The sequence below is a fragment of the Camelus ferus genome, chromosome 20 (genome assembly GCF_009834535.1).
Source record: "Camelus ferus isolate YT-003-E chromosome 20, BCGSAC_Cfer_1.0, whole genome shotgun sequence".
In the NCBI taxonomy this organism is placed as follows: Eukaryota; Metazoa; Chordata; class Mammalia; order Artiodactyla; family Camelidae; genus Camelus; species Camelus ferus.
Genome location: NC_045715.1, coordinates 31,334,365 through 31,357,148, shown reverse-complemented (window position 1 = coordinate 31,357,148; position 22,784 = coordinate 31,334,365). Strand labels below are relative to the sequence as shown.

The following is a 22,784-nucleotide window of genomic DNA, read 5'->3' as shown; positions in this document are numbered from 1 at the left end:
CAGACCCACTGTGGAGTCGGACTTGTTCTTCCCTGTTACAAAACTAATAGCGTTCCCACGGATGTCAGTTTCTGTAGTATTAAAAATAATTTCTGTTAATGAGATCTTATTAATTCTGGGAATCTAAAACTGGAGTTTGTTCTATTTTGATGTGAACTCATTGACGTATCACACTTTGGTATCTAGTTCTAAGAGCTGGAAGGAAAAGATACCCACAAACCCTAAGAAGCTTTACCCTAAACAGCATTCTTTAAAGACAAATTATATTTTCTTTGCAGTCTTTTTGAAGATTTCTTTAACTTTAAAAGTTTAAGGTCTACTTATGTGACAAATACGAAACTCACCAGGAGAGCATTTAAAAAGTACAGATGTCCAGACCTCCATCCTATCTGCCCTCCTGTGTTGATTGAGCCCAACCCCGGCACTGTTCAAGAGTCAGCTGTCATGTTTCCGTGTCTGTTTTACGCATATATCTAGTCATCTGTCCACCCATCAGTTCATCTTATATTTTGATGAATTTCAACGTCAGTTGCAGACATCGGTATGCTTTACCTAGAAACATTTCAGCAGCATATCAATGGATGGTAGTTCTGAATTTATTTAGTTCTTTTTCTTTTTGAATAAAATTTACAAAAGACTGAAATGTACAAATCTTAAGCTTACTCTTCTGAATTTTGACAAGTGCACACACCTGTGTAATTCAAAGTTCTGTCAAAATAGACAACGTTTCATCCCCCAAGAAAGTTCCCTTAGAACCCTTCCTGCCTGCCCCGTCTCCAGGCAATCACTGTTCTGACCTTTAAAAAAGTTCCAGATTTGTTTTGCCTTCTGTCACATCATATAAAAGGAGTAAGACCGTTCTTGCTTCGGCAGCACATATACTAAAATTGGAACGATACAGAGAAGATCAGCATGGCCCCTGCGCAAGGATGACACACAAATTTGTGAAGCGTTCCATATTTTTCCATAAAAATCAACAACATAACGCCATTTGCAGCAACATGGATGCTCCTGGAGAATGTCATTCTAAGTGAAGTAAGCCAGAAAGAGAAAGAAAAATACCATATGAGATTGCTCATATGTGGAATCTAAAAACAAAAAAACAAAAATAAAAACAAAAAACAAAGCATAAATACAAAACAGAAATAGACTCATAGACATAGAATACAAACTTGTGTTTGCCAAGGGGGCGGGGGGTGGGAAGGGATAGATGGGATTTCAAATTTGTAGAATAGATAAACAAGATTATACTGTATAGCACAGGGAAATATACACAAGATCTTATGGTAGCTCACAGAGAAAAAAATGTGACTATATATATATGTTCATGCATAACTGAAAAATTGTGCTCTATCCTGGAATTTGACACAACATTGTAAAATGATTATAAGTCAATAAAAAATGTTAAAAAAAAAAAAGGAATAAGACCATATAGTAAGTACTGTTTCATATCTGGTTGTTTCACTCAACATGACACATTCGAGATTCACCCATGTTGTTGTGTATATCAGTTCTCCGTGCCTTTTCATTAGACTTTGGCCCAACATTGACCAAGAAATCTTCAAGACAGGTCTGGCAGCAGCTTGGAGTCAGGCGGGACCATAGCTGGTCTCTCCTTTGGCTCATCAGTGATAGAAGTCAGTGTCCAGGTCACGGGCAATAGATAGGAAAGGGGAGGAAGACATGTATTCTCAGCCGCGTTGTAGGATGCTTAACCTGGTAAAAAGCAGGAGTTTGATTGAGAGGTGGTGGTAGGAGAGAGAGAGAGAAAGAGGGAGAGAGAGAGAGAGAGAGCAGTTTTTGGACTAGAGTGACCATCTAAATAAATAAGAAAGATGAAAACCACAGTGACCTCATGATCCCCAATCTTGTACACTGTATGCATACAACAGTGTGTGTGTGTGTGTACACATACACAGATATGCTCATTCATTCAAGGGGACGTCTTAGCCTTCAGTTTGAGACTTCAGGACTTAGAACTAATGGGACAGACACTATGTGCCATGATTATTAGCAGTGACAGTGGAGTTTCTTGAGTGATAATAAAGAAACCGCAAACCTCAAGACCCAGGACACCAAAAGTGCCCCACAATGTTGGTATGGAAATTGAGTACAAATCTAATTTTATGTATATGTAGACCCATGTGTATACACATACACAAAATGGAACCGTTTGGATTTGGGGAGGGGGGAGAGAATACAGAATTTAGATAGATATGACTGCTTATTTTCTGTTTGGTTTGAACGTTACAAGCTAAGACTTGCGGTAGAGTTTTATGTAATAAAATGAACCAGGGTCGGAGCAAAACACATCCAAAATGAATTTGTAGATTGACTCTAGGACAGGAATCGTTTAAGAGAGAAATACTTTAAAAGGGCCGCAAAGGACTTTTGTGATTGGTGTTCTCTAAAGATGCGATCCCACTTGTCTTCGTTTGCCTGCCAAGTCTAGGAAGACATCATTTGAATTTACTCTCTCCCCTAGGAAGTTTAGTTACTGTTAGTTACTAAGGGATAGTGAAAAGAATTTGGATTTGGCTTCTCTGTTTACTCTGTCTGCCTGATCTTGGACAAATTACTTTCTCTGAAGTTGTCTCCTCAGGTGTAAAACAGAAAAACGAACTGCCCTATAGAGCTGTTGTGAGGATCAAGTGTTCCTCACGAGCTCCTTTCTCCTTTATTTTAAAATTTAATACTCGTTAAGTGAACTGTAAGGAATTTTAAAAAGGGGTTGGGGGATTGAGCTCTAACGTGACACATCTAGATAAAACATTTTAAAAGTATGTTTGGAATTTGAGGCACCTTATTCTTACGGCAAAATAATTGGGAAATGGGGAAAAGCCATCAGGCTGGGGAATCTGTAAACTGCAACAGTTACATAGCGTTTTAGCCTGGAAGAAGAAACAGCTCAAAAGGTGGGGTGGGATTGGAGCTGAGTGTGAGTAACAGTGCCCCCTGGTGGACTTTGCATGAAAGAAAACACTCCTTCACATCCTCAGGGTGTTTTTGTACCTGATTCTTCTTGCACACTGTTTGCCTTTGGTAAAAACATGTTTATTTGTATTGCCTGGTCTATCATTCCGGTTCAGTTCTAGACGTCTGATATTTTCCCTGACTCTACAGAGCTGCTTTTGCAGAGCATACATTTTAAACTTTTTCTTTTAATGATCACAGCAGTGTCAGCTGTTAGGGAAACTGAGCCCTAATCTTAGTGTTATAACTACTCACCAGGAAAGCAGCCTGAGCCATGGCTTTCACATCTGTAAAACGGAGTTCATGATACATGGCTTACTGCATTCTTGGGCAAAGCATGCAAAACGTCTGTACATGTGTTTGAAGGTTGCAATGATGGCACAATGCAAAATGTAATGGTCATGACTTACAGTAGGTATTGGGAAAGAAAGCAGCTTCAAAAATGCATAATGATAAATGCCATCCACAGTGGAGCTAAGCTCCATTAACATACTAACATGCCGTTATTACTTACATTACTTAACACTTATTTCTTCCCTCCAGAATCTCTTCATTCTGAGCTCTCAAACCAGTGCAGCTTAGGGGTAGGAGGATTGGAAACTAACGCTGAACAAGCTGCTCTCATCTGCCGGACTCTGAGGTTTCACACATATTTTTGTCATTTAACCTTTCCACCAACACTTGGAGGAAGATGTTACTTCCATTTTTACAAGTAAGGAAACTAAGCCTCAGAAAAGGTAAGTGGCAGAGTCAGCATTTGCACCCAGGTCTGTTTGGCACCAGAGTTCCCCCCACCACCATGTGGCTGAAACATCCCTCCTTCATCTTCATAGACTTTGTAAACAAGAAATGCTTCAACAAATCTCAAGGTTTTTTTTCCCCCCACAATTTCATAACTTCTCTTCTCTGCTCCTCACATCTGCCCACTCTGCACCCAAGTGGAAATCAAAATCAAAACAAAATTTAAATGTGTGTAGATAAATGGAGTACGTTATCTGCAGATAGGGAAATTTAAAGGAAAGACAGAGGCAATCTTGAGATCCCTTGCAAAGTATTCCGTGAACCCTGCCCTGGCAGCTCACCCTGTGTTAACAGCGGAGTCACGGTGTCACAACCTGGGAAGCACACAGAGGCGAGAACAATAAGAGAGTTTCCCATTTGATTGTCCGGTTAGTTGGGCCAATTACTTATTGCGACAAAATCCTTTGCCTTTTAAAATGTCATTTGGCTCGAGAATAAAGAAAAATTGCTTTGACTCTTCTAAACTGACAAATCACACCAGCTAGTATTTAAGTTTACTCTCTGAGAAAGACTTTACTGGTCTTACATAAGAATGCTTAAATTCAATGCCTAATACATGCCTCACTTTTCAGTAAAATAAAGGGTTAGCATCAGTAGCCTTTAAAGCCTGTCCCTGGCCTCTCCCTTCAGTCTATTCTTTAAGTGATCCCCAAAGCTAGAATTCTAGAAATACTGCTCTGCCTTGCTCCAGAAGTCCTGGATGCAACACTGGAGGCAGGAGTACCTAGGAGCTTCTGTGAGTAAGACGCTCCTCAAACGCTGTGAGACCTGTCAACCAGAGTTGCATTGCTTCCCAATTTTCACATGATTTCTAGACATTAGAGTCCTTTAACAGTCCACCTGCGGTGTCACTTCAGAGAGAACGATGTGCGTGGTGTGGTGAGGGAAGCAGGAATTATGAGGACAGAGTACCCGGTTAACACACAAAGAGCCCGCGTAGTCACTGGCATCTGCAGGTGACATCAAGGAGGCAACTTGTGCGTAGGGTTCTTTGCTGTAGAAGCCCGTGGAGGACAGGGAATGTGTCTTCTAACTCAAGCGCTGAGTGCTCAATTCAGTATCCTGTACATGAGAGAGTCTTAGTGAAGATGACTGGACGGTGATGATCACACAGGGTTAAGAGCAAAACAAAAACAAAACCAAAACCAAAACCTCAAAGCCATAAATCTTTGAGTCTCTCAGGTCGGGCGATCGGTATGGATGTGACCATAGACCAGAGCATTTATCTTCTTTTCCTTCTGCCATTTCATCACCGAGTGGTGGCCCCAGATAAGAAGTGTAAACGACGTTCATCACCGACCTAGAGCATGTCTAGCTCATTTATCATGGGGTATCGATACGCAGACATTTTGTTCTGTGTGAAGAATTCAGCCATTAACAGATGAATTACAGCTGGGAAGAACTGTTCTCCACTGAATTGCAGGGACTCCTTGAATGTTGTCAGCATTTGGAGGCAACTGAAGGGAGGAGCTCGATTTAGCGACAAATGGCTCATTGTTCAGAATTTCTACGTATGCTGGGAAGATAATTCAGTCCAACCTCTCGTTGATCCAAAGAATCTTGGAGTTACTGCCAAGGAGGAAAACCACAGAGTCTGCTTGAAAATATCCTTGGGACTGAAGGGGTTAACTGACTGTGTAAGCTTTATCTTATGTCCAGTGGACTTGTGGTTTGCTGATTAAAGACTCCGGTCAATGATTGTTAGAGACCTGTCATTGATAGCTGTGGCTAGCTGCCTGCGTTTCACAAGCCCGCTGACTCCTCGGCGAGGCGGTGCCACATTCCCTGTCCCTGTACCCATCTCAGTCTGCCTGAGGTCTGCCTGCCAAAGGATCTGTCGGGTCCATCAACATGAATGACGAAGACTACAGCACCATCTATGACACCGTCCAGAAGGATGGGGTGTATGAGGATTCAGAGCAGCCAGCAGAGCATGGAGGCGCCCTATATGATGACGTCCTTGAAGATTTGAGGTCAGAAGACAATTTATATGTCAATGAGCTGGAAACCCATGAATATGACTTGGTGTCAGCTCTTGCAGTTGTGGAGGAGAAGGATAGCTTGGCCTCTTTGCAACCAGAAACAGGAGAATACCTTCTGCCTGATGATGTCCGTCCTGAGGTCCAGGATCTTGAACCAGGTGAGCCCCAGGAGGACAGGGGCATCTCAGTGGAAGAGTTATACTCACCAATCCAGGAGCAGGAGTCTGACCCAGAGGAGCCCCAGGAGAACGGAGGTAGGATTGGAGGAAGACCTGCCTTCTCCCTCAAGCTACACCATCCAGCGGAGCAGAGCCTTCTCCACCAGCGGGGATTCCCTGACCAGCTCTTCTGCTGCTGATGCGGAAGAAAACAAATCAGCTTCCACGAGCCCCAAGATTAACCTCTTCGTGAAGGTAAGGGCTACCTCTGACAGGCACAGCCGCACACGCAGAGGGTGAGACTGGGGTTTTATTTTGCTCTGAGTGAATGGATTCACTCAGATGCATGGTACCATGGACCTTGTTGGGTCTCAGTACACATTCAGGAGTAGGGCTGGTGGGACAAGTCGCCCCACGGTTCCCCCGGGACGGCTCAGAATGACAGGCAGTGGAGAGTGCATTTGAAGTGCGAGTCTCGGCGTTGGCGTTTACACACCACGGGCAAAGCGTTTTGTAAGAGTTCACTTATGAGTGTGCAGAAATGGGTGCTCACATCCTCTCCTTGGTGACAGTCAGTCGTTAAGTACGTTTTCCTGTCTGGTTAAATTTCCTTCGTCAACATGATTTTGAAAAATGAAACCAAGGGTTGTGAGAGAGGGTCAAATCGGCAGTTTGGCACCAGAGTTTCCTTCTGAGCATCTCTAAGTTCACAGAGAGTCCTCCGTATATCTGGTCAATAAATGCTACTTCTGTCACTCAGCTTGTCCTTTGGCACCAATATAACTAACATATCTGATAAGGTAACGTGATTTCACTAGTAGTAAGACACTTATTGCCAGTGTTAATGTTTAACACATATGATTATTTAGACAAAGAACTTCGGTGATCTTTATATTAGATTGGTATTCTAATGAAGATTATGGTCGTAAATACTATCGAAACATAAAAAGCAGGGGGAGGGTATAGCTCAGTGGTAAAGTGCGTGCTTAGCATGCACGAAGTCCTGAGTTTAATCCCCAGTACCTCTGTAGATAAAGAAATAAATCTAATTACCTCCCCCCCACCCCAAAAAACATAAAAAGCATTTCTGGGCTAAACGAATCATCTTTATGAATCAAGATGGCAGAGCATTTTCCCCAACAACCCCTGAAATTCATATTTACATTTTTTTTTTTACTGTGGAGACAACATTTTAGTAAATACTGACACTTCTTGCTAATAAATATGATTACTCTAGGAACCTATAAAAACCCCTGTCCACACTCATTTCTTCCCTTTCTGGTTTCCAGTTAACTCCTCTAATGAATGAAATGCACTTTAGTTGCTAATTTAATACATAATTATTTTCTACTTTGTGTTTTTCCCTGGTTGTTTTGCGTCTCCTTTATTCTACTACAAGGTCCTTCTCAAGGGCACCCAGCAGAGTGTTTGGTTCATAATTGGGTACCAGGCAAGCCTTGCCTGGGATTGTGTTGAGCATCTGAAGGGAGCTGGGTGTGTAAGGCAGGGCCCTTGCTCTCAATAAACAATGTGGTGCAGGAGACAGACTTGCAAGTTGTGAACTTTGGTGAAATGGAGGAGCGAGCGGAGTGCTGTGGGGGTTCTGGAGTGCCCAAGCGGGCACGAAGGAGCAGGAGAGGCGGCATGGAGGAGCTGATGTTCAGACAAGTGCATTCAAGCAGCCTTCCAGCCTTTGTATCCATATGGCCATTGTGTTAGTTTCTCAAACCTCAAACCACAACCCCCCAAGCCCCCCCCCCCCGCCGCTTTTTAAAGTGAGGACTAGGTATATCTTTTCCCCAGAGCAGAGATGTCCCTGCAACTTCCTGCAGCAGACAAGATTCATCATCAGCATTGTGGGCACATCAAACCATTACGTGTGTATTTGGCAAAGTGTTGCTTTTGTAAGAAATTCAGCTGCCGCTGGTATTGAACCAAACCGGAGCAGGAGGAAATAGAAGGGTTGGCGTCTCCAGCTGGTGCCAGCCGCAGGAACAGCTACCTGACCGTCACGTGTGGTCCCTGAGTCACTTAAGACCCGTGGTTCCCTAAAACAAATATGGAATCTATTTCGCTCTTTAAGTTTACATCCTTGCTGGTGTAATTATGCCGACTGAGGGGTGGTAGAGAGAGTGAGGTGGGCGCAGCTCTGGGCTCGGCCTGATGAGCCTTGGAAAGAGCTTCCACTTGAACTCTGAGTGATGGGGGGAGTCATCTGGGGCTTTGGAAGGAACATTCTGGCTGCCTTTTGGGTAACAAGACTGTAGCAGAGAAAGGGTCGAGGCCAGCAGAACAGGTGGGAGGCAACTGAAAAACGAGGCAAGGGAGGATGGTGGATTGGATGATGCTGACAGCAGTGGTGGTGCGAAGTGGGGTTGGGATTGTTGGGAAGAGGGAGCCCAGAGGTTTTGCCGGTGGGTCTGGTGTGTAGTACAGAGAAAGGGGTGCTGCTGGGTGAATGGACATGTTCTTTCCATTTCCCCTGTGGACCTCTTCCCTGGGAACATACGATCGAGAAAATGTGCTCATACGGTCATTCACAGACCCCTCTCTTCCTCCCTCCCTCCCTCCCTCCTTCCTCCTTCCATCCTTCCTTCTTCCTTCCTACTTTTACAATGTACCAATGCCAGGTACTAGATATAAGATACAAACAGCTTAAGTCCAACGGTCTTGTGGGGAAGACAGATAAACACAATTCTTGAAGATGATAAGAGGAATGAAATCCTTGCTTCTGGAGCATTGCCTGAGATCCAGTGAAGGAAAGGTCTCTCGTAAGAGCTGCAATCCACACTACAAGGCAACCAAGAGGGGTTGTCGGTTCAGAAGTTGCTGATAGGATTATGAGAACTGTCTTGCTGCTTTCTGCTAAAATTGAAGGACCTGTAGACATTTTCCTAGTTGTGTTTGTGTGTGTGTACGAGAGAGAGGGGAGGGGGACAGAGAGGCTGATGGAGAAAAGAAGAGACAGAAGTGGAAATGGGAGAGGAAAGCATTCTGGTGTTTTATTTAATGCAGAGGAAAGAAAGTATTCTGATGATGACTGCTGCAAAGAGAAATGGCACAGATGAACACCCTCTGTCCTGCACATTGTTGACATCCCTCATTATGGAAGGCAGTATATATCCATAGGTTGTAGAGCAGGTTTTGAAGTCAGGTTGTGTGGTTTGAAGCCTGGCTTAACAACTTAATTCCTGTTAAACTGTTTAGCAGTTTCCTCATTGGTACAACAGATGTCATAATGATACGTTCCTCCCGGTGTGGTTACAAAGATTAAATAAGAGACTCCATGTGAATTGCTTAATAGGGCACCTGACATATAGTAAATGCCCAATATGTAGGAGCCTAAATTATTATTATTTATTGTGATGAATTTGAACCATCCATAAAGTAATCACTTTTATTTTAAGCACTGTGCCTTAGAGTTAGTAGACATTACAGATGTTCCGTTAGCTGATCTTAACGTGACGGTGTAACATTGTGGAAGGACCGCTGGTCAGGAATGTCTGACACAGCTTGGTCAATAATTTACTATGAAATGTGCCTGGATCCCAGTTTCCTCCTGTCTGAAATGCAGTCCCTTCCAGCTCTTACAGGCTTTGACCAGGGTACGTGGCTCCAGCTCTTTCTCAGTGTTATGAGTCTGGCACCATCTAGTATCCACTCCAGGTGACTGCTTGATAGTGATTAGGATCTCCAGATTTGGGTGTGATTGGAAGGGCCAACAGGAGACCAACATTCCTTTTCACCCTCAGCTCACGTGAGACATGTTCATTGAAAAGCATCCTCAGAGTCTGCCTCCGATACGGGGCTCACAGGGTCTCCATGCAGAGTTGCACAGGTTGTGCACTGAGTAAAATTAGGGGGCACCATTCACAGAAAATGTAAATGGTGTCCTTCTGAAGTCAGGCAACAAAAGAGCCCTGGTGGATCTTTTTAGACTCATAGCCTGGAGTACTTTTTTCTAAAAGAGTAACTCCCTATAATTTGGTTCAGTATAATGGAAAGTCACAGAATTGTTAGTAGAAATTGTTATTATTGCTGTATCACAGAAACCTAATGCTGTTCTAGGGGTCATGGTCTCCAAAATAGAGTATCCAACATAATCCATGGGGTGCTAGAATACTGTAATTAGAATAAAAAATATTAAGCATTATTTCTATTAATTTAACCTAATTTTTATCCAAAATGTAAATACATTTTGTATAATGACTATCTTTTTTTCACTTATTTATTCATTCAACTGACTGTCTGGATATGTCTGAGTATTTAGATCCTTGACTTCATACAGACAAATTTCTGGAAGAAGCTAGCCAGTGTGACCTTGATGCGTACATTATTATCTATATGTGTACCTAGTTACTTTGTATTTGGTGGGGAGGAAGGATAATGTGGGTTTAGCACAACGTTTTTTGATTGATGTTGTTTTAGTATAGTTCACAATTTAAAAAAAAAGTATTTGTGTGGTCTGCTTAGCCTGGATGGACTACACAAAAGTTCTACATTTAGATGTCTAGAAATAGCTGGAGCCCTGCAAGGGGCTTCCTGTTCACGACCCCTAGGATGTCCCGATGTCAGTAATAAGGACATGTCAGATAAATCCCTGGAAACGTTTGTAACAAAGTGCGAGTCAGAGCCTGTTGCATATACCCAATTGTCTGTCCTTTCATGGAACCAATGAAGCATATTACAGCGGAACAATGGGCAGGTTTGAACAAAGATTTCTGTTCTTGTTATAATGTCTACTTAATTAGGGTGCTGGGAACACAGTCAAGTCCCAATTTTATTCAAAATCCATTTCTAGGTGCCCATGTGAACTAGTTTGCTCTGTGAATCAATGTCATCATTCAAAGATGTCGAAGCCCAGTGCTACGACAGAAAGATTGGAAACTAGATAGTTAAGAAACTTGCCCAAGGGTGACTGCAAATTAGTAGCAAAGCCAGGGCTTTGACCAAGCCCCAACCCTGCCACCCCATCCAGGGACACTTTTCTCCATATTGGCATTCCTGGCCTGGGGAGCTGGACGTTCGTGAACATGCTATAGGAGACTCATTCTAAAACTCTTTGCAAATCTTTTTGGGTGGAAGATGATCTCAGGAGGATCCTTCAGTGCTGTCTGTCTCTGTGATGCATCCTGCTGCTTTTCCTGGGTTCTCACCCCTTATGTCTCCTGTATGGGAGCAGGGAGAGGGACTCAGAGCCGCTCAGCTTCTCCCTTCCTTTCCGTGGAGTCAGCCGCTTGCTCTGTGCCTTTTAGCATCTCGAGAAACCATGGGAAGAGACCCTCCCCAAACAGTAATAAGGATGCTTGACCTGATTCATCATGGGGGGATTATGTCAGCTCTGAAAAGGAAGGCGGTGCGATATTCTGAAATAAACACCCCAAATTAGAGTCACCTGTTTTCCAAGGGACATTTCGAACGTTTTTCCCCCTAAGGGACTGCAAACTTAATGACGATTTACCCACAACTCATCCCACCCACTTGGTGACAGTGTCACCAACTGTCCGAACTAATTTCATTTACTGCGGTCAGAAGGGATGTTCGAGCCAAAGGACTTAAGGATTCTCAGGGCAGCTGGTGTAGAGCAGTGGAAGGAACAGCCTGTGGAAACAGAGTCGCCAGAGCTAAGTCAACGTGTCCCCGTTCCTGGGCCTGCCTTTGTGTTTCTGCATCGAACATAATTGACCAAACACTGTTCTGTCAATAGACATAGAAACCAAAGCAAACACAGTGACCAGGAGAAGGTGAGTAGTGTCAACACGGGGAGACAGAACATCAATTGACTGGGATGAGGCTGCCAATCAGAATCCTGACTCCCATGTTTTGAAGGATAACCAGCAGACTGCCAGCCCCTCGAGGGCAGGGATGATGTCTTGCTGAGCTCCGCGACGCGGTGTCCTGTGGGGTGCTGGGCTCGTGGTCCCAGGCTCCATGAATGTTGAGCCCTCAGGTAGCCTTCACCTACCTGATGGAGGGAAGACTGACCTTGGAACAAAATTGCAAATCAGATACTTAGTGCCTCTGCTTTGAGCCTTGCCCATTGCCGACACGATCAAGTCCACCGTTGCACATCTCATACCTGGCCTCTGTCCTGAGACTGATCACCTAACAGCCTCTCTGGTCCTGTCTCCCACCACACCCTGCTCACTCACTACGCCCCAGGAGTGCTGGGCTCCCCGGAAGTCAGATGCTGTTCTGTCTCATCTGGCCTTGCCCACACTAATTCCTCGCCTATAACATCTCCCCTCTGTTTTCTGAGCAGCTCCTCACCTCTCTGGCCTCATATTTTCTGGGATGCCATCTCTGAACCTCCAGGTGGTCCTGGGTGATACTCCCTCAGTGCGTACCTCCGTCTTAGCACTTGTCACCTAGTATTACAAACCCCTAGTCCTCACTAGACTGAACGCCCAGAGGGAGTGTGTTCTCTAGCCCCGTCTTACTCACCTCTGTTTGTGTTAGAGAGTCTAAACTCATTCTGCTTGCCACACGACAGGCCAATAGATCAGGAGACGAGGTTTAGGGCGAGGAATAACCATTTTATTTGGAAAGCCAGCAGATTGAGAAGACGGGGGACTAACACCCTAGAGAACCATTTTCCTCAAGTCAGAGTTCAGGTTCCTTTTATACTAAAAAGGGGAGACGGTGTGGTTGGTTGTTGCAAACATCGTGGTGTCGGAACTGTTTGTCTTTGCAGCTGTCCACGTAGGTCAGGTGACAATGTTCCTGCAAACCTCCAACAAGACAAGTGTTATTCTCTGTTCTGCAACTTTTTATCTCTATATGAATGGAAAACTGTTACATCCTTGAGGGACAGAACCTTGAGAATGGGCTGTCCTGTATATTGCAGGGTCTAGGCAACATTGTTTTACAGAAAGGGCAGAACCAGCACGAAGAAGCCCTGGAAACAGCACAGGGTTAGAGCCAAAGGGACAGATCCAATATGGAGTCAGATTTGTTTTTCCCTATTACGTTTGTACTCCCGCCATTCGTGTGGAGGTTGGCCCATAGTCGAGGCTCACAAGTACTTGTCAAGTTGAATTAAACTGAGCTGGTTATGGGAAGAATCGTGAAGTTCTTTTTTGAAGGAAATGCTTATTAAGTGTATTCTGGGAAATGAGGTCAGCATTCAAGCAAAGAGCTCACGTGTCCCTGCACCCCTGATATTTGACTTTGAGGTAGGGATGGGTGGACGGCCAGTCATGGTGAGAAGTCAGCTGATTTGGGGGAAAAAGAGAAGGGGACAGTCATATATACTGAATGTTTTCTTTAAATCTCATTCTGTGTTAAAGTCACCTGCTTTACTGAAATTCTGTCTGTAATAGGACTTCAGAGGTAGGTCCCCATCTGGATTCTGACACCGACTAATCATGCCATGTTGGGGAAGTCATTTGCCTTCTCTGAGCCTTAAATGTCTTAACTTTAAAGTAAACAGTTGTAGGAGTGGCGCCCAAGAGCCCCTGTTGGTTCTAACCTTTCGAGTGCGGAAGCTTCACTGTCCCCTGTGGTAAAAAAATCATCTTCCTCCCAGGGGACCGCCTTTCTCTCAGCTTAAATGTATATTATCACAGGCTCTCTGAACTGTATATTGCAGCCCTGTGACTTGGTAAATGAGGGGAAATGGAGATAGTGAGTCATAAAGAAAAAGAGGTTTTCACTCAGAAACAAGATTTTGACTCAGGTCATGTTGAATAGCAGCAGGTTTCGAAGCCCGGTTGACTCTGGTCCCTTTTTGAATAGGTTTACCATTTGCACGGTTCAAAATTTGAAAGGTGCAAAAGATAGTGTCTCCCCTGCCGAGCCCCATCAGATGTCCCGTTTCCATTTTTTCAAGGAATTCGTCACCATTTTCTAATGGTGATTGATTCTAAAAATGTCACGTATTTGCTTCCTGAGACATGTTACAAATACAAGTATGTTTGTGCAAATATACATGTGTTTGTATGTCTGTGTACTTGAGATGACCTTTTTTTCCCTTTTATTTAATACAGGTGGTATTCTACTACACAGCATATCCTGTAGCTCCTTTTTTTGGAAGTCAGTTTTGTTGGGGCATCATTTCCATACACTAAACTCAGCAATTTTAATTGTACACGTCAGTGAGTTTTGAACAAACGTGTACAGTTGTGTAACAGCCATCACAATTGTGATACGGAACATTTCTGTCACCTCAGAAAGTTCCCTCTTGGCCCTTCACCTCCCACCCACCTCCGAATCCCGGAAACCACACTTCTTTCTATCACTGTAGTTTTGCCTTTTCAGAAGTATCATATAAATAGAAGTAAGCTCTGTGTAACCTCTGGTGTGTGGTTTCTTTCACTTAGCATAAAGCAGTTGAATTCATCCATGCGGGTACGTACATCAGCAGGAGGTTTCTTTTTACTACTGAGTCGTATTCCATTGTGTGAAACTACCGCAATTTGGTCGTGCATTCAGCGGTTGATGGACACTTGGGCTCTTTCCCAGTTTTGGGCTGTTATTAATAAAGTGGCTATAAACATTCACATGTAAGCTTTTGTGTTGATTACGTTTTTATTTCTCTTGGGCGAATACCTGGGGGTGGAATTATTGGGTCACGTGGTAAGTGAATGTTTAACCTTATTTTAAAAAATTTCAAATTATTTTCAAAGTGGCTGTCAGAATTTAAATGAGATTTCTAGTTGCTTCTTCTCCTGCACTTGGTATTGTCAATCTTTTAAGTTTTTGGTGTATTGATAAATGTACAGTTTTTCACTGCAGCTTTAATTTACATTTTTCTAACCACTAAGGATGTTAAGCGTCTTTTCATGTACTTACTAGCCATCATTAGCTCTTCTTTGATGAAGTATCTATTCAAATATTTTGCTCATTATTATTTTAGCATTGCTGTATTACTGAATTTTAAGAGTTCCTTACATAGTCAAGATACAATTTCCTTATCAGACAAGTATTCTGCAGATAGTTTACAAAGTGGCTTGACTTTACGTGTGTCTTTTGAAAACCAAAGGTTTTGATTTTGGTGAAGTCCATTTGCCAATTTTTTTCTTCTAGGATTCGTGTTTTTTGTGTTTTTATCTAAGAAATGTTTAACCCAAGGTCACATAGATTTCTCCTATATTTTCTTCCAGAACTTTTTCAGCTTTAGGTTTTATATTTAGTTCTATGATCCATTTTGGGTTAATTTTCCACAGGGTGCAAAATATGGATTGTATCCTTCTATAGCTCCATCCTTTCTGGTATTTAGATCTGTGAATTCTAGCTGCCTAAGACTCCATCCTGACCAGAAGTAGAGGTTTTCAGAATTAACTCTAAGATCCCCATTTCTCTTGAGTTGCTTCTCTTTTTTTCCCCCAAATGGTGGCCCTTTGAAGTCGAGTCTGAGTTGCAGTTTGGAATACAGTCATAAAGCTATACTGGACTGAAGTCCAGTGATGATTACATTGAAGTGATATTGTGGGAGACGCCATCCCTAATGTTTTGACCTTCAGGCAAAGGTTGCTTGCTGACCTGCCTCCTTTCCATTTTCTTTGAAGACTATGTTGTCTTTTGCAAAGTCTTTATTTTGTACCCTAAGTTCTGAGTAATGAGGCAACAGGAAAACAGATGTCCCGGCTAATCATTCACCAACATAAGTCAAAATGCAATGGTATTGTCTCATCTTTCGACCTCTTACCGTTCAAGCATCTAGCGGTTCCATGAGTTCCCTTGGAAAAGTGGACCTTACTGCTATGAAAAAGGGAATCCTATTTTTAAGCTACCTTCCAATACCCAGGCCCAAAGTGTCCAGAATGGATTTGTGTATAAAGTGTATTGTCTACATAGGAAAATGCAGTGACTGGCAGCTCTGCTTCCCAGATGACACGCCCTTAAAAATATGAGATGAATTTCAGCTCTGAAATCAAGTGTTTTGTGTGATCTTGTGAGGACAAAGATTAGAAACCTGGGCTTTAAGCCATACCCCATTTTTATGCTTTATAAGCAGAGCCTTCCGCATCCTTTCCTGAGCCTGTGGGTTTGCAAGAGTGCCAGGCCTATCAGGAGCTGTCAGCCGTCCATCATTGCCAGGGCTTGGTGCACAACAGTAACATGGCAACAGCCGAAACAAACAAGAGACTGCATTGTTTGGGAAACCACTAGTGTTCTGAGGTTTCAGTGATAACAATTGCACAATAAATATGTAGGGTGGTAATGAGTAACTGACATGAAGGCCTTCTGTTAGTTGGAACACAACTGAATTCTTTTCCCCCTCTACATAAATATTTTTGTTCTGTTCTCCTGCAGTGGCAAGGAAGGAAAGAAATTGGTGGATAGTCTTTTTATATTTACAATAGCAACCCTCTATAAACTGGCTTGGTTCTTCTAGAACTGTGCTTTTCAAAACACTAGGCATTAAAAGAATATGAAGAGGAATATATACATATATATGTAACTGAATCACTGTGCTGTACACCAGAAATCAACACAAGATTGTAAACTGACTGTATTTCAATAAATAAATAAATAAATAGCACTAAAATGAAAAAATAAATAAGAGAAGAATTCATTAAAAATTTAATAGTCCAGTCTATAAAAAGCTCTAAAGTTATATTTTAAAAACCCCAAACTCTAGGTATTAGCCCCATGTGGCTATTTAAATTTAAATTAAGTGAAAAAAATATTGAAAATTCAGTTTCTTATTCATGCTATCCGCATTTCAAGTGCCCAACAGTCATATGTGGCTGCTGGTTATTGTATTGGAAAGTGCAGCTTCAGAACATTTCTAGCATCATAGAAGGTTCTACAGGACTGTGCTCCTGTAGGGTGACCTGGCCTCAGCCGTGGCATGAAGACCAGCCAGCTATGTGGTCAGAGGCCCCTCTCTGGGTCTTTAGTCTCTTGTCTGAAAATAAGAGGTTGAGTGATTGGGCTTACTGATGTGGAAGATCGGTCATGCCCACAAAATAAAGAAATCACCAGTGAACATGATTCAGATCAAAACATAGTATCTGTGCTACAAGTTCATAATAATCAATCAGTTTAAAGTGCTAACTGTTTAGGCAAAGCTCTGCAACTCAAAACCAGCCCTTGGGAATCTCAGGAAAGCTGTCAATACCCATTGGCCACGCTCAGGTCCGTTGAGGGTCTGTCTGTGTATAAAGCTGCAGTGACCGTGAGGATTGAAGATGCTGCCCCACCAGTCACTTGGGCCGAATGGAGCATCAAGCCTGGAACCCAGATACAGAGAGCAGGGTCCTTCTCCTCAGTCAAAACAACTTGCCGTGTTAAAGCCGGGAGGGTTATCTGGGGTGGAGGGAGGGAACTGCTTATTCAGAAAGTATGGGGGTGAAGATTGAGCAATTCCCTGGTGAGTGTGGGGATTTCTTATTCCACAATAAACATTTTATTGCTAGAAGAATGAGCTCAGGTCGATTGCCTGCTCCTTCGAGTGTGTCCCTTTAATCCATCTCCAATAAACAGGCTGATGAGTTTTTATTGAGCCTGTGCACTGCACTTGGTGTGCAGACACTGGGAGAGAGAGAAAAGCAGTGTAAGATGGGGGCCTTTTCTGTGAGGCTCTGACCGGCTGGATTCCTTCAGGAGGAAGGATTAACACCCACCGTGAAGCATTGAGACGTTAATACAAGAGTTGAGGAAGAATCAGTTGCCAGGACACAGGAAGCACGGTATTAAATAAGTACTGAAGGTGTTCGGAGTTGGAAGAGGACTGGACTTATCAGAGAGGGCTTCATGGAAGAAGCAGACCTTAAACTCTGAAGAAAATGTAGGCACAGGAGTGGCAGATGGGACCAAGGACGAGACGCCAAGGCTCAGCAATCATGTCATCCTTCTCCGCGCTCTGTCGCATGGCTTCAGCATCGTGGCTTACAGTAGACAGCCTGGTGCTAGAGACTATGTGAGTCTCATCCTGGTCCTGTCTCTTATTAGCTGTGCAGTCTTGGGCAATTTATTTAAACTTTCACTGGATTATGATGAGGATGAAACAAGTCCGTACAGCTACAAGTCTTACGTATGAAAGGAGCGTCCTGTAACCGTTAGCGCGCCCACCCCCACTCCAGTCTCTTTTTCTCAGGGCTTATGTGTTTTCACTCATAAGTACATTGAACATCTCTTCTTTTAATAGCAGCCTCAATAATTTGTATTTACTTGATACTTTCATCATTCAGTCCATTTGGTTTCCCTGAGTTTTAATTTTTGTAATAAATAAATATACCTTATTTAGGTAAAACCAACCCACAGAATTGTCCTGGTGAATGCCTCAGTTTTTCTTATCAAAAAACTCATGTCATCAGAGCCCTGGGTTGGAGCCACCTAATCACCAAATTTGAGGTTGGGTCTGAATGTGTTTCCCAGGGTCATACCTAAAATATACGAGAAACTATTTGGTTTAGGAAGACTGTGTCAGTGTCAGTGTTCTTCCCTACCAGACTCCAAACTCCGTGAGGACAAAAACTGGGCCTTGTTTATCCTTGGATGCCCAGCCCGCATCTTGAATGGTGCATGCCGTCTCCTAGTTGGTCCATGGCACCTGAATTAAACTGACTTCTTTTTGTAAAACAGGCCAGTGATGCTTAACTCCCACTGGCTCCTACAGGGTGACATAATTCAATTCCATTCATTTCAACACATTTAATGAATGTCCCCTCTGTGCCTGGCTTCGTGCCAGATGCTGGGATCCAGCTGTGAACAAGTCAGGCACAGTCCCTCCCATCGTGGATTTAATGAGAACAGTCTATCATCTCCTTGCTTCTCCTAAGGGAGAGTTACTCTGGGAAATGCAGAGGAAACTTGGGGAGCATTTCACTGTCCTTACAACTCAGGACACAGCACCTCTGGCAAGGAAAGTCAACATTGAATTCAACCTGGATTATGATTGGCCTGACATGTTCCCATTCCCAGGAGTGGCTGAGCTGTGCCCTTTAAAGATGCTGGAGGGCATGTGGACTAGGATGTGATGATGGGGTGACTCTGGTTTGCCCAAGGTCTCAGGGGTTTTGCAGTATGACATGAGGGAGGAATAGAATTTCCAAGCCTCGCCTTCTAATCTGGCTCCTGTTTGCTTCTTATTGTGACCTCATCATGGCATTTATATTTCCTATGAATTTTAACCCCCCTGTATGAGTTAGATACTTCATATAGCAGAATTATACAGTAAGTTTCACCACTTTTAAAATGAGGATAACAGTATCTTCCTTGTAAGCTGATTGTGAGGATTCCAACTAGACATGGAAAGCATTTCACACATGCACAGAGCAGGCACTCAATAAAGGACAGCTATCAATTTTAACACGTCAAAGATGCTGTGTTAGGTACTGTAGGAGCCACAAAGATGAATGAGACACAGTCCCTGCCTTCAAGGACCTTCAGCTCACTAGGAAAGATTTCATATTTACAAGTAACTATTCCTAAGTCAAAAGTGAACATTTTCGAAAGAAAAGTACTGACAATATTATTTGGGAATTTAGACAAGGAAGATATTATTACTGGATAAGAAGATCAGTGACAACTTCACAGAAAAGAAAACATTCCTTAGAAGGATTTAGTCCAACGGAAATAGCAAAAGGGACACTCTGTGAAGAAGTAGTGCATGTGCATGGATATTGTATCAGTCAGCTCAGGCTGTGTAACAGAACACCACAGACTGGGAGGCTTAACAACAGACATTTATGTTCTCACCATTCTTGGGGCTAGAAATCTAAGATCAAGGTGCAAGCATGGTAGATCTGGCAATAGCTCTCTTCTTGGGTTGGCAACCTTCTCACTGTGCCATCACAGGGAGGAGAGAGAGCTCTCTGGTGTCTCTTCATATAAGGACACTAATCCTATCAGATCAGGACCCCACCTTTATGACTTCATTTAACCTTAATTACTTCCTTAGTGGCCTCATCTCTAAATACAGCTACAATGGGACTTAGGACTTCAACATATGAATTTTGGGAGGATACATTCAGTCATAACAGACATGGAGGTTGAAAATACCTTTATAGGGAGGATTCCATGATACTGTTTGGATGGAGCATAAGGAAGCTGAAGGTGGAGGCATGGGAGAAACACAATTACACCTTGGGTTTGCCCTGGATTACAGAATGCATGGATTGACAGATAAGACTTTTAGAGGGCATTTCATCTGCAGCAGGGAGTATCTGAGGATTTTAAATTAGCAAGTTGCAAGGTCAGAATTATGCTTTGGGAAGATGATTTTGGCAGTGGTGGGTTTTACAGCCAGTCTTGCCCTTATTCAGTTTTGGGGGCAGAGAAGGAGGCAGATCAAATACCTGGTTCAGAATCACCCAACAGACCTTCCAAGATGCTTTCCTGAATGCCAGTCCGTGCCTTGTTTGACCAGTAAGTAAGAACACATGGTTTGGGACACAGAACCTGAGATGCCCTTGGGAAAATTAATGTGGAAGAGGAGGCATCTTCCCTGGACCTGCCCTCAACTGAGACTTTCCAAGCATCAATCAATCCCAAAGTGAAACAGTGCCCTTGATCTCAGCAAAGGGTTTTGAATGGGAACTGTAGATTCACTGACCAAAATAACTTTGCATGGTTTCTTGCTGACTGCTGGGTACACAGAACATCTACCTGATCTTGCATTTCATGAAGGTATCCAGTTATGGGAGGCTGTAAATCCTCAGCTCTCATTAGATAGCTCTTCAGGGCAAGATTCCAGAATGGAATGCCTCTGCCCCGGGTGAAGTCCTCATCAGCCCCTCCTGAGGCAATAGTCCCATCAGGCACTGCGGGCAACTAAAAATAGCCCCAGTATAAAAACCTCAGCTCCCAGGACCGCTGGGGAAATAATTTGCTGAGAGAAGCAGCCCAGACTGTGATAAAGCATTGCCTCGTTTTTCCTAAGACAGCAACAGACGTGATGTGTTCCCTGAAGTCACTGGTGCCGACCTCAACAATTAAAGTGGGTCTCCTGGGTGAGGTTGAAGGCTGCTTTCTAGTGATGCCAGGCCTCTGAGGAGATTAGCTAGTGGAACTGCTCTTATACATGAGAACAGTGAGGCCTGCCTTCCCCAGTGCCCTAGCACACGCCAGCCACATACTTTCATTCTTTTCCTTCATTCAGCAGATATTGACTGACTGAGGCTCGATCCCTCCCTTCATTCAGCATCTCTGCTCAAATATCCCCTCCTCACCACCCAGGCCGAGCCCTTCTGCTCTTCCCACATCCCCTGTTGGCTTTATACCCCTGCCTTGCAGGTCTCTGCTGTAGTCTCCCTGCCCTGCTAGGGTGTTGCCCAGCTCCCTAGGCGAGGACTTTGCCTGTTTGGGGTCTGACTCACAATGGTCGTGCTGAGTGTATGGGGTGTCGGGCGGGGCCCTGCCCCCTGTTTTCTCTGTGACTTGTATTAGTTGGGTGTTGTTCTTCTAGGTTTTCCTCTGCTTCTTGTTACTTCTCTCATCTTCTCTCTTTCTCTTGTTTTTTTTTCTATATTTGAAAGATTTTCTTTGTTTTCCAGCTCTTCCATTATTCTTATCACTTTTGATAGCAGCATTCTTAATTCCTAATAACCCAGGTTTTGTTCTCCACTTGTTCCCTTTTCAAAGCTTCCTGCTGCCCTACCAGGGAAGAGAGACAGAGGAGGCCAAATCAACCGTCCTTACTTCAGGGTGAGCAGGAAGGGAGTGGATCTCCAAATGCCAGGAAGGGAGCATGCGCTCTCCCCAGCTCCTCAGGGCACTTCCTGTGGAGAAGAACCTTCCATTTAGAGCTTGGAGGTAAATGCCACTTCCAGCTGGGACAGCTGCTCTGAGCGAGACTTCCGGGGAGTCACTCCCCTTGAGCCCCACGTGACCCATTGCAGATTTGGCCAAGTTCAGGCTCACAGCTTCTCTGGGGTCCCGGCAGGAAACATGGCCCCCACTTCCAGTGCAGCCCCCCTGGGGTTTACTCTGCGCTATAATTATCTCTGTCCTCTTTCATGACTCAATGTGCTCCAAGCTGCCTTCTCTCCTCCAGAAGTTTGTCTCAATCCCTCATGCATCGGTGACCCTGTCTCATTTTCTTTATTCATGTGAAATTATTCCTTTTCACGCCTCTCTGCTGTTGTTTCAGCTGGATCTCAGATGGCTCTGGGCACTCAAACCTGTCAATAATATTTCATGCACAAGGGTTCCAAGCATAGTTTTTGAATTCTTAAATTGACTAGTGTTTAGATAGGGCTCTTTACTGCAGAACTTCTCAGCCCTTTCATTTGCAAATATGTACTGCCAAGCTCGAAGAGAGGGTCTGCGCGGAGTATTTCCCAGTTATTTGACTAAGGTTTTCTGGTTTTTCAGGGAGCTCTTGCCAGTCTTCATGAAATACACTGTGGGAAATACTGGATTAATTTACTGGCATTATACTGGCCCTGGGACTGAAATACATAAGACACTAACAACATTTGCTGATGCCTGTGCAAAAAGAGGTTGAGGGGTGGTACCCCACCCCGCCACCGTTAATAGATTTACTTCCTGGCTGCGATGCCTAAGCTCAGAGGGTAAGTACAGTGGAAAGAACCCTCAGGCTGAGTTCAGACTAGCAGAACTACTGGGTGCCTTTAGGCAAATTAACTTCTCTGAGCCCCGATTTCCATATCTGTGATAAATAATATGTACTCTTCCTACTGTGCCAGGCAGTTGTGAGTATCAACAGATAAACTAAACGAGACAGTGTTTTATAGAGTATACGATACTAAACAAATACAAGGAATTATTATTATTGTTGTGAAATTCAGTTACCATGTCTCAGGGGTTAGAACAGTGAAAGAACATCTGAACATTCTCTGAACATATCACATGGCCGTTTACCTGGCCCGAGTCACACGTCGCAGGGAGGAGCACTGAGGGAGAGAGGAGAGAAAACCACTGATATGTCTGCACCCAGAGCTGAATCAAGACTTCA

At 43.6% G+C, this 22,784-nt stretch overlaps 1 protein-coding gene and 1 non-coding gene across 2 annotated transcripts in view; both read left to right on the top strand.

The window, feature by feature from the left end:
- The window catches only part of CLIC5 (chloride intracellular channel 5), a 154,313-nt gene that overhangs the window by 14,800 nt on the left and 116,729 nt on the right, over positions 1–22,784 (top strand). Inside the window, 2 exon segments of the mRNA XM_006190717.3 lie at positions 3,517–6,012; positions 6,014–6,169. Coding sequence (XP_006190779.2) covers positions 5,626–6,012; positions 6,014–6,169 — 543 coding nt within the window. The 5' untranslated portion in view covers positions 3,517–5,625.
- LOC116658398 lies at positions 858–964 on the top strand. The gene has a single exon (XR_004313777.1). It is a non-coding gene; the product is annotated as a U6 spliceosomal RNA (small nuclear RNA).